A 14,169-nucleotide genomic window follows, 5' to 3' on the forward strand; every position below is an offset into this window, starting at 1 on the left:
TTTGCTGCAGGATCATTAGAACAACTTCCTTCTATCCAAAACACAACCTTGAAGAAGTCTGGGAGTTTTGTAAGTTGAGGTGAAAAAGTGAGTTGCTTTACTCTCATTTTTCTTGCAAATTTGCAGTGGTCTGGACAGCAGCCTGTGAAAACAGCTGAAAATAGGATTGGAGGTGGATTGATTTTTAAAAAATTTTCCCCTACAGCTGGGTTGTATTGGCAGAACCCCCACAGTGAAGGGTAACAAATCAAACTGGGCTGTTGCAGTGTAATCCATAATGGGCAATTGCTGCCAGAACCTCTCCATGTTTAAAGCAGCACAATGGTCAGAGAGAGATGGAAGGGAATTGGCTAATTACCAAGGTTAGAGCCTGTGTTGTAGAGGGAATGTGCTCAGCATCTGTGCAAATTTGGGCTTTCAAACTCAAGGAGGAGAACCCACATTTTTATGGAACTGCCACTTGCCAGGGGGATACTCCTTTTCTTCTGAAGAATGTGGCCAGAATAAAGCAATGGGTGGAGAACTGCCGTAATCAGTTCAGCTTTCAGAAGGACAACAGACTAAAGACAGCTGAGGTAAGATGTTGGGTTTTTTTTCCCCTAGCCTGGATTCAAAGATTTGTCTTGATGTTACTTTGTTTTTCCCTGAAGCATACTGGAATTATAAAGCTTGCTGCTATCTTCATACGCATATATTTCACTTGTGTGAGCTCCACATGTTCTGCTGGATAAAATGCATTAGAGAGATGAAAGAATTAAAAGCTTTCAATCTTTAATATACAAAGAAGACCTGTATGTCATCTAAAATCTGTTTCACCAACACAAGTAATTACTACAATAATGGATTTTAAATGTAGCATCCATTTATTTTCAAAAAAGCAGTTTTTGAATTACTGTATGCAAATATAACTGATTCTTAAGTAACTGGAAGTTACTTCTGAAGTACCATTGCCTTTTCAGAGTCCAAGCTAACCAACATCACCCTTACTTTGTTAGATCTTCTTTGCTGGAAGGGATAGAAAGACGTGGCCCAGCAGAAGAGATACTGGCTGATACTAATTTCTGTCTGAAAATGAGCAGGTTACTTGAACTTGCTCAGCAACTTGCTCCTGGTTTGCAAGGCAGTGATGAAGTGTTATTAGACCTACTGCACAGATAATTCCCAAAAGTTACATAAACACCACTTATGTCTTCTGCTGGTAAAGAGAGTCTCCCTGGAGAGCTGCTGCACTGCTGGGCAGGCTAAGGCCAACTCAGCCTCTGAATGGGCTGGTCTTGGTTTTTGAGGAGACACCTATGCTGTTTATTCAGCTGCAATTCAAAACAGTTGTTATACCCTGCCCTCCCCTAAAAGCATGTCAGACACAAGCCAAGATTATCTCTTGTGGAGGTGCCCAGAATAGAGCCCTCTGCAAAGGCAAAGAGCACTCAACAGCAGCACAGATAATTCAAATGAGTGGGACACAACACAGAAATAAGAGAGTTTCCAAATGGAAACTATCCCACAGATCTGATGTGCTTACGCTTAAATTACTATTCTCATGATAACAGCTTTAGAGCAGTCTGCTCTTACCAAATGAACTACTGATTCAGTAATAACATGAGAGGGTGCATCACCTTCTGAATCATCATCTCCTCCTGTGCCAGGGAGGCTTACACAGAAATAACAGTCTAACTTTGTTTAGTTATGAGATTACCTTAATTTATTATCTGGGTTTACCTTTTTCTAAAGTAACTTAACATGCAAGTTATTTTCTGGAGCCAGCAATGGAATTTTAGATGCTTTATCAACTGATTTTTTCTTCTGTATTTAAATGAAGATCTTAATTTACATGTTTGTTTAAAAATTTGCCTTGTGGTATTCAGATAACATCTTACAAAAAGATGGCCTGAGAAAACCCTCTCTACTTCAGGAACAATGTGTTCCTTCCACTGTCTGATGAAGAAATACTATCCCTAAGAAATAGGGATACATTAAGTTGGTTTCCAAAAAAAAATATATACATATATTTTCATAACAGCATGTGCCCATGGAGGTTTAATAATATAATTCCATACTGCACAGTATTCCTGCAGATTTTCTTCTTCGGAAAAATGGCATCAAAACTGGCACTCAGATGTAGCAGAAGTCAGATTTTGTAGAGAAGGCCCGTTACTGATACCCAGGAAGTGGCAACTTCTGTCCTTCCTTTGCTTCAAAGAAGGTGTAAGAGAGAGTGATCAAATCAACTTTAGCCATTTTAGGGTCCTCTGCGAACTCTGGGTCAATGTAGAAAAAGACAGGCATGTCCACTTCCTCCTGAGGATTTAGCCTCTGTTCTTCAAAACAAAAACACTGCAGGTGAGAGGAAAAAAAAAATTCCACAATTAGACAACAATAGTGATGATAAATTTTATCTCTGCCAACATGAGAGAAATGTTAATGGTTTAAAATAAACTCTCATTCCCTTTACACCCCTAAAATCCTGGGAAGGATCAATAAGATGAGCAACAAGACAGCAACTGTGTTACTGGTGATATAGGAAAAAAAATATATTAGCTTTTAATGAAGTGTGTAAAGGTGTCAAGGAGCCAGACCAGCTCACATCGTTCTGCCTGCCCTGAGAGTGGTACTAAATAACACGGATTTTGGAGCCGCTCTGATGGGATGAGCAGCTTGGTGTGAGGGCAATAAGGCTAAGAATGCACTTTGTCATTTGAAATAAACAAGGTATTTTCTTAAAATGTTGGCATACAAAGAATGCTGTCCAGGATTAAAATGCAATTTATGGGTAACTGTTTTCCTTTGTGTAAAGGAAAATGCAATCTTTGCTTTGTTCACACTTACTTGTATTTTATTGAAATACTGTCCTGCTTCAAAGGGGACAACATTGTAGGTGGAGATTCCAATTATTGGCTTGTCAGTAGGATTTTTTGCTTTGTAAAATGCCAGTGCAGTCTCTCCTGGTACCACCTGTGTAACATAATTGTACAGTCATTTTCTTTGATTTTCTTTTTTTTTTTTTTTAATTCACTGCAGCCCTCTACCCCTCAAACCAAGTTCTTTAAACTTTATCTAGAATTAATTTTCTCTGTTGCTGTTTCAAATTGGTTATTTCACATGTATTTTTGATTACATGAAATTCACCCATATTCAAAATTAAAAGCTTCAATACTGTTCTATGTATTTTTAATCTTACCATTTTGCCTGAGTCTTCTATTATCCTTAGCAGTTCAACAGCACACAGAGCATTTTTAATATGCAGATTTAGATATGGTGTGCATTTAGTTTCTGAGTTTATTCTTTCAGTACTGGACTCAAACTTTTAAGAAGCATAACTCCTTATTTTGAGAACTAATTTGAAACAGAAAAGTTGTGATTTTTAAATATAAAAAAAAGTTCTTATAAGGATAGGGCAATAGGAGAAACAGTACAGATTTAGATATACTGTTATACTATATATTTTTAAGTATATATATATATATATATATATACACACACACTTTTACAGTGTATGTACCATGTGTATATATGAAGTGTATACATAAATATAGTTTCAGTAACTTTTGATAGCTGAAAGGGGTAGCAGAGGGGCTGCTACACACAATATCCTGTAAAAAGGACATTGCCATGCTGGAGCGTGTCCAGCAAAGGGCAACAAAGCTGATCAAAGTTCTAGAGAACGTGTCTGGGGTTGTTCATTCTCAAGAAGAGGAGGCTCAAGTGGAACATGACTGCTCTCTGGAACTACTGACAGGAACGTGTAGTGAGGTGGGGAGCGGGCCCTTCTGCCGTGCTTGCACTGAGAGCACCAGAGGAAAGGGCCTTGGGATGAGACAGGGGAGAGTCCCATTAGATATTAGAAACATTTTCCACTGTTGGTGTGGTCAGGCTTTGGAAAGGGCTGCCCAGGGAGGGGGTGGAGTCCCCATCCCTGGAGCAGCTCAAGAGGCGCTGGACCTGGCGCGGGTGCTGCGGTTTAGAGGTTACAGCGGCAGTGCCGGCTGCACGGTCGGACCGAGTGATCGTAAAGGCCTCTTCCAACCGTGACCACGGCTCTGCGCGGGGGGAAGGCGATGACTCACGTAGATCTCGCTCTGCTGCGGTTTGAAGTTCCACTGGATGCTGGCGTGCGTGTCGGCGTTGAACGTGACCCTGATGAGCCGGTCCCGCACGGGCTCCATGCGCTCGATCCGCTCCGCGTCGCGCCCCGCGCCCGCCGTCCCGCCGAGCCCCGTGGCCTGTCAGGGAAGGGCAGTGAGGGCCCCGCGCCCGCGGAACCGGCGCCGGCCGCGGGCCCTCCGTACCTGGCAGTAGAGGCGGTAGAGCGGCACGGCCGCGTACGACAGCCCCACCATGCCCACGGCCGCCGCCGCGATGTAGCCCACGGCCGAGCGGTTCCGGCGCCGCCACTCCTCCTCCTGCTGCCGGGTGAAGGGGTTGGAGCCCCGCACGCCGCGGGTCCCGCAGAGCCCGGGCCGGGGCAAGGCCCCGACCCGCAGCCCGCGACCACAGCGCGTCCAGCCCCGCACGCACAGCGCCATGGCCGCAGCGCGGGGGCTCTCGGGACTGGCGGCCGGGGAACGGGGCGGGGAATGGGACAGGAACGGGGCGGGACGGAGGCGGGAGAGGAGGAGGAGGAGGAGGAGGGGGTGGGGGGGAAGGCAGAGGGCGGCGGCGGGCCGAGTCGCCATCGCGTCACTGCCCGCTGCGCCCCCCTCGGAGCGCGCTGAGCGCGGGGGTCCCGGCGGAGCCGCCCGTGGCTGCCCCCTCCTCGCTCGCCAGCGGGACGGCTCGGGCGCAGGTTGTGTACAAGGTAACTGGAGCAGCCCACAGGCCGGCGGGGTTCCACGGCTCCGCCCAGCACTGAGCGGGCTGTGCTGGACGGGAGTGGTACCGAAAGGCCGGCCAGGAGCGGGGTCACCGGGAGGGGCGGTGGTCCCGCAGGTACACCGCACCAGAGGTGGCTGGTACCAGAGGGATGACCTGGGTCCCGCAGATATCTGGTTGTTCCTCTGGTCCTCCAGGACGGGCGCTGGGCTGCTCCGGGTGGTCCTTCCGGGGCCTGCAGTTTCTCCCCTTTTGTGGACACTTGGCGCCGGTTGTTTGTTTATTCCTTTTTCCCCCGGTCCTTTGCTTCTCGTTATTTTCATTTCTAGGGATCTGGTTTTGTTCAGGCAGAGGTACTGACACGCTGCAAAGGTACCGAGTGCTGTTAGTATAAACAGCAGTAACCCGAGGACGGGCAAAGTCAGGCAAGTTCACAAACAGTAGTTTTTCACACGGCTGATGCCTTGCACTGTAATAAAATTTGCTGTAGCAATACTTGAATTTACTGCTTTAGAGCTGTGCCTCTCTTCTGTGGTGGTTCCAGTAAGGTGAATCACACAAGGATTGGCAGCTCCTGGTACTTCTTCATTTTCCATGTTGAATAACAGAATGGTAAAGGCTCGGTGTGTTATTTCCCCTGTGTTCAGATGACTGGGGTTTTTTTTGTTCTTTAATGAGCAAAACCTGAAAATGTTTACTGCAGGAGCATTTGTGGTATTCCAACGTGGATTTAACATCTTTTTCACACAAGAAATACAGACACACAGGAATTAGAGTGGTTTTGTGGAGGCTGACACTGCACCTGGAGATTCTGCTGTATCTTGGCCAGGATCTGTGGTGTGACACTGGTGCCAGAAGCCCCTGTGCTGTCTTTGCCTGTGTGTTGGGAGAGTTCCTTGTCCCTATTGTTTTGGAAATAATTCCGGTTCTGGGTTGTGGCATGTGAGGGTTCAGCTGTGCACCTCACAAGGTCAGGAAGATCTGCTACTACTGATACAAACAGATATTTTTTTGCATTAATGCTTTTTAAGCAGTTTTTGAAGCGATTGTAGTTCAGTACATCCAGGGTTGTATTTCCTGTCAACCTGTTGTATGTACTAATAGAAATACAATGTGAATTTCTGGGGGCTTTGGCTACATTAGTGGTATGTAAGCCTATTTTGTGTGTTTTGGCCTGTTCTACGTACTTCATGTGAGAAGATCAGAGACACTAAATACCAGAGATTAAGTTAAAAAAACATGAGAAAACAAGACATACAAAACACCTTTCCCTTTCCAAATAACTTTAAATGGAAAAAAAAGGAGATTGTCTTTGCCTTCAGCAGTTACGTTGCATCATCCTAGAGTTGTAATCTGTTTTTTTTCCTATTTTAGAAGATTTTGATCCTGGGTAGGAGCCTGTTCTTCATGTGTTAGAACTCTTCATTTTCAACTTCTGTTTTAATAGTGCTTCTCAGAAGATGTCCAGTACGGATCCCCTCACAAATACAGAGAAGGAGTAAGTACTTTTTTTTCCCTAGATACAGAAATACAATTAATGGATTAGAATATTAAAATTTTTGCAGTTTCATTGGTAGGATCTTGTCTTGATGAAGACTTAAAGAAAAATGACTCTGATATTGAAAGTCTGCAGTAATGTTGTAGGAAAGCTGACACCCACACCAGTGAATTTACACTTTAAGGGAGGAATTGTCCCTTAAGCTTTTCATTAATTTAATCAGCACTTGGTTAGGACTAGTTTTGTAGAGATAAAACCCTGCATAGAGATTTCTTAATTTAATGCTTCTGAACTATGAAAGCATACTTGTATATAGTAGATCACTTCTTTGTGTATCTGGGGTACCTGTAGTAACATAAGACTGGAGGTTTTGTATTACAGTGTATTACTTTTTCAGAATACTCTGTCTGTATACCTTTAATATTTTATATGTAGTACTTAGGAACCATCATATATTTATCAATGTCACAGGATGTAAAAAAAAATACACTGATTCTATAAAACATAATCTTATGCACTTCAGAGTTCGATCAGATTCTAAGTGTCAGACATGGATTCAGTCATGATTGAAAAGCGTAACTCCAGACCCTTTCCAAACTGCCAAATAACCATGCTAATGCTGTCATCAAAGCCAGAATTGAAACCAGGCACAGGCAGCTCTTGCTGGACTTACCATGTTTGTTGTACTTGTGCAATAGAATCCAGCAAAGAGTATTCAGAACAATAATAAAAAATTTAACACAGATTTAGAATCATGCCACATCATAAATAACTTGATTGTTTAGAAAAGAAAAACCACAAAACATTAAAAAAGCTAACTTGCTTTTTACTGGGACCTGAAGAAGCCAAAACTCTGCTTGTCTGATGGAAATTCAGGGTATGTGATCACAAAGATACATCTTTCACCTGTGGCTTGCTAGAATCATGTGAAAGATGAGTTGTTTACATGAGTAGTTCCTAGCTCACTGTATTCCAAAGGTGGTTTTTCACATTAGAGATGAACAGGAAAGGCACCTAAAACTGCACTTCTTCTGCATGCTGATAGCAGGCTGTCATTTTCTGTACTTTTATTTCTTGTAGGAGATGATACTTCCAAGAATGTGCTTGTTTATATGTTAACTGAGGTGTACCTGAACTTTAAATCATACCTTTCTTCTCTGTGCAGGGGGTTAGCCTCAAACCATTCATACTTCTCCACAATTACAATGTTGCCCAAGTTTTTTTTTAGGTTTAACAGTTGCTGTGTAATGGCCTACATTTTCTTTTAACCTTTATAGCCTAACCAGCAGAATGTATTTTGAATAATGAGTGGGTTTGGATGGATCACACTGAGCACTCATCCATGCTGTGTGGTGCAGCGTCCCTTTGCCTATGGTCCTTAAAAACTGAACTTGGGGTTAGTGAAGCTGAAAGGCTACAGTTGCATAATGGATTTGCATAGGATTTTTGTAAAAGACCTTTGGTTTATTTGTAACAAAAAAGATCTTGTGAATCGAACTTCCAAAGATTCTGCAGATCTTTTTGTCATCTGCTAAATTATCATGTAATCCATTTCAGTTGCTAAAGCATTGCAAAACTTCCCTTGGGAAAGGCAAGTTGTAATTACAAATGTTGCCAGAATTAAATAGTTTTCCAGCTGTTTGGAAATTAATCTTACTTTAACAACAAATGACAACTCTTGAAAATTTAGTCTTACTTATTTATACTAAATTTCATGGAATTTTGAGTTACAATTTTCCTAGATCTTTCTGGAAGTAAAATGTAATTTGTGTTCCTCTGAGCGTGTTCTTGAAAGGCAGAGCACTTGCAAGAGAAACAATAATGATGTTATTCATTAAAAGCAGCACAGCAACAGAATTTGAAGGTAAAGAGGGATAGAAGCCTTGGGGATGATTTCAGGAAGCTGAACAAAGCTTTGAAGAACGGGTGGAGGAGCAATCTTCCGAACAAGTCATGTATTACTGATAAAAACTCTAGTAAAATGAGAGCAATAAGGCTAATACTACTTTATATCTGCTTAAATTGTCCAGAAGTTTGTCATGTCTGGTTTAATAAAAATAACTTTTTGCTTTTTAACAGGGAAATTGCAGAGCCTTGAGCCATGTGTTAATTGGGGGATTTCAATAGCAGAAAATGTGGTTGGTCTGAGTGATGTATTTTGACAAATGCTCCTGATACTGATACCACAAATTGAACTCCAGTGGTGTTAAGTACAGAGGTTGTTTTGTAGTAGAAAATCTATTGGTACTTTATCTTCTGTAACCTTGCCTAGAGCAAATCTAATTGATATGAGGCTTAAAATATCAATGGCTTTTCTGTAATGCTGGTAACAGCAAAGTGAGCTGACTGAGGAAAAGCTACAAAGGGGCAAATTTTCATCTCTGAATGGACATGGTCACTGTGCCAGTGGGGCTTTTCACTATTTGGGAACTAGGAAGGCTGCTTTATGTTCCCATTTCCATCTCTGATCTGCTCCTTAATCTGCGGTGGGTCACTCTGCCCCTTCTGTGTGTGCATTGCAGGCTTTCAGGACTGACCAGTCTCTATGAACACTGTTCACACATCTCTCAGCAAAGGGATCCTTTCCCCAGAAGGATTATCTGCTAATGAAACCACAGTCACTGCAGCTTAAAAAAAAAAAAAAAAAAAGGTGCCTGAGATAAGCTTTTGCATTCCTGGCATAGCAGAGCCCTCCTGCTGCACCTCCAGACCTGACAGATGCTGTCTGATCACAGGGCTGCTCCTGGTTAGAGAGGATTCACCTTTCTACTTAAAGCCCTCAGTTTACACAGGGTAGTAGGCTTTCATTTCAAGCTGCAGTCTTGTTAGGATCTTTTGAGAGAGGGGGAGTAGTAGGGGTTCTTCTGAGGCAAGCCTGGAAGGAAACATTCATTAACTAAACTGGTGTCAATGCTTAGAATTTCTGAAAATGTGCATCTCTCTGCAAGACCAAGTGTCCTATCACAAGATCTGACCTCTGGGAACAGGGGTGATACATTTGACTTCTTAAACTACATTATTGCCAGTGTAATGACTTAAGTTTGGCAGTTTAATTTCCTTTCACAGAAAAGTACATGCCAGCTTCCATTTCTAGAGAAAATATATAACCCAAGTTCTGTGTTGACTTTTGACTACTGTATCTTGAAAGTCTAAAAATCAAGTTCTGGCAGAAGTCAGTACTGTGATTGAGAATGAAAAGTAATAGCATAATGGCATTCGTTTCATTAATACTCCCAGTCTGCTTTGTTGGCTTTCCCTTTTCTGTGGCTCTGCATAATGCAGTCTGCTAGGAAGATTGCTTTAGAAAGGTCATGAGTTACCGCTTTTGACCTTGTTTGCAGGGAGCATGTAAATAAATTAATAGAAAAAAAAGGAGGAAATAAGTTGCTTTTAATCACCACATTTGCCTTTGGCTGCTGATCTAGATTGCTTAATCACAGTGTAGTAAATTTTCTCCTTTGCATTTGTCAGTCTTTAAAATGACTCTAAATGGTCATTTCAAAGAGAGAAAAAGTAAGCATTACCTCTCTAGGTGAATTAGTGCATGTGACGCAGAGGCTTTCAGAGGAGATTAAGTAGGCAGAACGCTCAGCTGGAGCTCTGTGTTTGGGTTTTTTAGTTGTTAGCAGAAATCATCCTGCTCATAACGTTTATCCGGCTGAACTGGAAACTTCAGTGTGTTTTTGGTTACGTTGTCCTTGTTTTTCCTGCTATGCTGAAGGATGTCCTTGCTTTCTCCAGGGGCTGAAGATGAACCAGAGCGTTTTGATGGTCTCTCTCTCTTATACTGGTATGCTGAACCATTCAGTTCTGAGGGCATTGCTCTAGTCTGTAATTGGGCAAAGTACAGGAAAGATAATTTAAAAGCTGATAATTTTCAGCTTCTTTTCATCAACAGCCAGAGTTTATAATTTAGATTTTTATATGTCAAGTGATATGTGTTTTGTGAGCAAAGTGTATTATTCTCCTGTTGATAAACATAGGTAAATGTTTTGTTTGTGCACATAAATGACTAAGAACTACTTAGGAATAGAGATCAGAAGAATATCTAGAGCTCTATGTTCTGATAAATACACAGTACTTTTAGTAAGTACGTACTTACTTTTAGTAAGTACTAAGAGAAATAAAACCCAAAGCTGTTGAACTTCATTGTGTATGCTGCTAAAAAGTAATAGAAGCAGGTTCATTTTAATTTCCCTTACTGGAGCATCTACACAAAATGTTGCACACTTAGTCTGTTAGCATTCCAGGACTTCAGCTAGAGTGTTGAGTTTAGTATTTTTTAGTCTAAGAAGGTTATAGTGTACATTTTGGTGAGTTTTGCTTGTTTATTTCATCTCTTGCATCACATCTCTACGTGCTAAAACCTTCCTTACAGGTACTTTTGCCTGACCTCAAAAAATGAGTAGCGACATCTGATTATTTAATTTGCATCTTTTTCTGCAAAAAAATTGAATTATTTTTTGTTACTACTTCCAACTGGTTTAGAAGCCTATTTCTTTATGTATGCTGTTGAGCACATTTCTAAAGCTCTGGGAGAAATATTCTAACATTTCACAAATATTAAAATTGATGACGTAAAATAAATGTTGGATGGGTAATGAATCCAAGTCATTTTACAATGAAATTGTTAAAGCTCTGTTTATTTTATTAGAATTATGACAAGTAGCTTGCTTGAAGATCTGTGTTACATGGGGAAAAAAAAAACCTAACACTGAAAGTCAACTAGATGTGATATGCTAAACAAATTTGTGGCATTTGAAAATCTTTGTCTTTACTTTTATGTAATAAAGTAATTTTAAACTGCATGTATGGAGGGTTTTAGTCTTTAGAGCATAAACAGACCTGAGTACCTTGTAAAAGTTGTCTGTCCAAAGTGTCAGTTCTTTCTAATTGTAGGTAGCAGCATCACAATTCCAGTGTTTCAGAGACCCATTACTCCTCTCCACTGACCGTTATTAGCTGTGTGTTCTGTGTCCTCTTTGTCAGAATCCATTTTACTTTCATTAGGATGTCTCTTTTGAAAGTATTGCCAGTTACTTCTGCAAATGTAGATCCTTTCCTATTAATTGTCCTGTTCTTAAATTTGATCATATTTCATTATTATTTAATATGGTAGTATATAAAGAGTTTCTAAAATTTCTGGCAAACTCTAAACTTCAGTCTAAAGTCTGACATTTGATCTTTTCAGACTTTGCCAAAGTAAAACCTCTGTGTCAATTTGAGCGAGGTTGAAGTAACTTTTGTTCTCTCTTTTTAATTTTAACAAAAAAACTGCTGTGTGAAAACTGCTGAGAGGGAATGGCAGAGAAAAACCGATAGCAGTAGCAGCAAAAGGCAAGAGAGAAAAGAATGGAATATTTGCCTAATTTAGACAAATTACTAAAAGATTAGTGTACCCTGTTTAAGATTTCAGAGAAGGAGACAAGTCAGGACAAAGCATGACTGGGATGCTGTCCTTCAGCCTCCAAACAAATGTGTGGGATAATTGCAGTGACAGTACTGGGTAATAATGCAAAATATTCTGTTCTTGTCATGGAGTAGGACGTTGTCCAAAGGGTATTCTTAAAGAAATATTGGGCTTGGGGATTTGTTCTTCCTTTCAGGCTGTGATTAAGTAAAAGGAGTTTGGTTCACTTTTAGCCTTACAAAGAGTACCTTATGTTCTGCCATATCATGGCATGGTCATGTGCAGTCAAACACACACCAAATACACTGGGTTTCGTTATTTCTTTTTAGCCTGTGAAACAAATACTTCAAGAAATACTACAGTGAAAATTATACAGTGCTTGAAGCATAGGTTTACTTTTTGTTTCTAAAGGTTATTAGAATTATTAGGTCTCTTCTTGTGACCAGCCTTTCTAAAGCAAAGGCTAATTTTGCAAATACTTTGAAATATGAAGTTTTGGGAAATTGTTGCTTTTCAGAGCTAGTGCTTTTCCTTTGATAAAGAAATCTCATCCAGTTTTCTTCTAGAAAACCAAAAGAACTGCAGGTGTCCTTTAGAAGCTGGATCTCTTGGCTACTGTTAGAATTTTAAGAACATTTGGACCTTCTGGATTTCTCTCTGCCTTCTGGCACAACACCTTTTAATGATGTACTCTGGTTTTTGCAGATGTACCCAGTTTCAGGCATAGAGTTCAGGCTGTGTGCTGGATTAGGTTGTGTGGAAGGATTTGGGTCACTGTGTCCTCCACTTTGATCTTCTTTCCCACCCTGATAATGAATTCTTGTTGTTCCATTTCACTAGGCCCCTCTAGAAAATACAACTCTCTATCTAATGTAGAACAATATGTAGGTGAAAGCAGAAAAACCTCAGTGGTGCTTCTGCTCTTTTCTAGAAGAGATCTGCTGAGTCTTCTCCAAAAATGTTGCAGTGAAAGGACAGAGGAGCTATAATACAACTAACAGGTTTTTTACCCATAATTCATCTACATGAAAATAAAACCTGGTAAAGGGTAATCTGTATTTATTTCCTTTCTTAATACTCTGTCTTCTCAGAGCAGTGTGCTGGTTATGAGTCTGATGAAACTGTAAATTTAGGTTTCAAAACTCTTAATTTTACTTTGTATTCTTTTTTAATTCTGTTGCGTGATCAACTTCAAACTATTTCTCTGCCTTTAGACAATTCCAAGTGCCATCCTGGTGTATTCGCTTGGGGTGGGAAGGTACACAGAGGATCAGGCAAAAGAGTTTGGAAAGAAGCCTTTTTTACAATAGAAAAAGAAATCAATGTTGAGTGAAGAAATTAGGAGATTTGGAAAAAGATTGTCCATAAATATAAAATAATATATTTTAGATATCTTAGGAAATAATTTTATGCACTGGCTTAGCTGTGCTTTTGTTCAGATATTCATTACCTAATGTAAACTGATTTTACAGTATGTTTTTCTTGCCTAAATGTTAAGGTGGACCAGCTTGTGGAATTTTGTTTATATTTAATCACTATCCTTTTATTACACAAAATGGGATTCACAGTTCAGCCTGAAGTGCTTTGGGGGAAAAGGAAGTAAATTCTGCATATTTATTGTACCTTTTCATCTGATATTTGTGATGAATAGATTGATTTTTGGCTGGGGAGATGGTGGCTCAGAGATATCAAACAATATGAAGTTGTCAGTGGAGAAGGTTGGTTTGGGTTTGTATTTGAGTTGAAAACACAGTCACTGTAATTTCTTTTCTGTTAACATAGCTCTGCCTACATTTCTATAACTTAATTACTTTTATTTTGTTCCTTAGGACCATTATGGGCCCTCATGGAATTAATCGAGCTGTTCACCGTATCTCTTTCTCCGATTGCCAGAACGGATTAGGTAACTAAGATTGCACATTCGGTTATTCTGAGTAAATCAAACGTAAAAACACCTTTGCCAGCTCATACCTGGCATCGGGAAAGCTTATTTGGCTTTCATGGATTTGACTGAAATGCATTTAGCACAGTAGGTGGAGTAACCAATTTTTCCCTTTTGTCTTTTTGTTTGTTGTTCAGGAGTTAAAATTATTGGAGGTTATCGGGCACAAACAGCAGAAGATTATGGGATTTTCATAAAGAGAATTCTACCTGGGGGGGTGGCTGCTGTAGATAGTAAGTAATTTTAACTTTTTTGGCTACAAACACACTGCGTATAAAAAGCTGTCAAAAGAAATCTTTCTTTTACTTTGTGAGTAAGGATCTTTAAAATAGTATGGTTTAGTTAGGTTCTATGAGGTTTTAGCTTACTTTAAGATAGATAAATGAAACTTGGACCCTTTATGGAAAAAGATTTTAATACACTCAGGTCTTGAAAATGTGTTCAAATCTAGATATGGCTGGTGAAGGCAATTGTCAATCTTTCTGGCAATTGGCAGCTCTGTTGAGTGAG

General features: G+C 40.4%; 2 protein-coding genes across 8 annotated transcripts in view; one reads left to right on the forward strand and one right to left on the reverse strand.

The window, feature by feature from the left end:
• Positions 1-840: 840 nt before the first annotated feature.
• On the reverse strand, positions 841-4,578 carry LOC128816979 (cytochrome c oxidase assembly protein COX11, mitochondrial). The gene is made up of 4 exons (XM_053995032.1): positions 4,287-4,578; positions 4,065-4,220; positions 2,827-2,952; positions 841-2,334 (listed from the first exon to the last, which is right to left on the reverse strand). Exons 1-4 carry the CDS (start codon positions 4,521-4,523, stop codon positions 2,152-2,154), a joined length of 702 nt encoding a protein of 233 aa, XP_053851007.1. The 5' UTR covers positions 4,524-4,578; the 3' UTR covers positions 841-2,151.
• Positions 4,579-4,723: 145 nt separating this feature from the next.
• STXBP4 (syntaxin binding protein 4) overlaps positions 4,724-14,169 on the forward strand; it is a 67,282-nt gene continuing 57,836 nt past the window's right edge. For 5 of the 7 annotated variants that reach the window (XM_053994776.1, XM_053994781.1, XM_053994779.1 and 2 more), the window contains exons 1-3: positions 10,030-10,097; positions 13,547-13,620; positions 13,797-13,892. In XM_053994776.1, the coding sequence (XP_053850751.1) occupies positions 10,030-10,097; positions 13,547-13,620; positions 13,797-13,892 (238 nt within the window). Of the gene's footprint in view, positions 4,796-5,138; positions 5,235-6,256; positions 6,308-10,029; positions 10,098-13,546; positions 13,621-13,796; positions 13,893-14,169 lie in introns of those variants that run through there. The other 2 variants (XM_053994777.1, XM_053994778.1) reach the window with 2 other exon arrangements.

Source organism: Vidua macroura, chromosome 19 (genome assembly GCF_024509145.1).
Source record: "Vidua macroura isolate BioBank_ID:100142 chromosome 19, ASM2450914v1, whole genome shotgun sequence".
Lineage (NCBI taxonomy): Eukaryota > Metazoa > Chordata > Aves > Passeriformes > Viduidae > Vidua > Vidua macroura.

Excerpts from the sequence above, each read along its gene's own strand:
- LOC128816979 (XM_053995032.1), bottom strand. The coding sequence starts at position 4,523 with ATGGCGCTGTGCGTGCGGGGCTGGACGCGCTGTGGTCGCGGGCTGCGG. Across the intron at positions 2,953-4,064 it reads CGCAGCAGAGCGAGATCTAC|GTGGTACCAGGAGAGACTGC; the intron begins GTGAGTCATCGC and ends TATGTTACACAG. Across the intron at positions 2,335-2,826 it reads AGTATTTCAATAAAATACAA|TGTTTTTGTTTTGAAGAACA; the intron begins GTAAGTGTGAAC and ends TCTCACCTGCAG.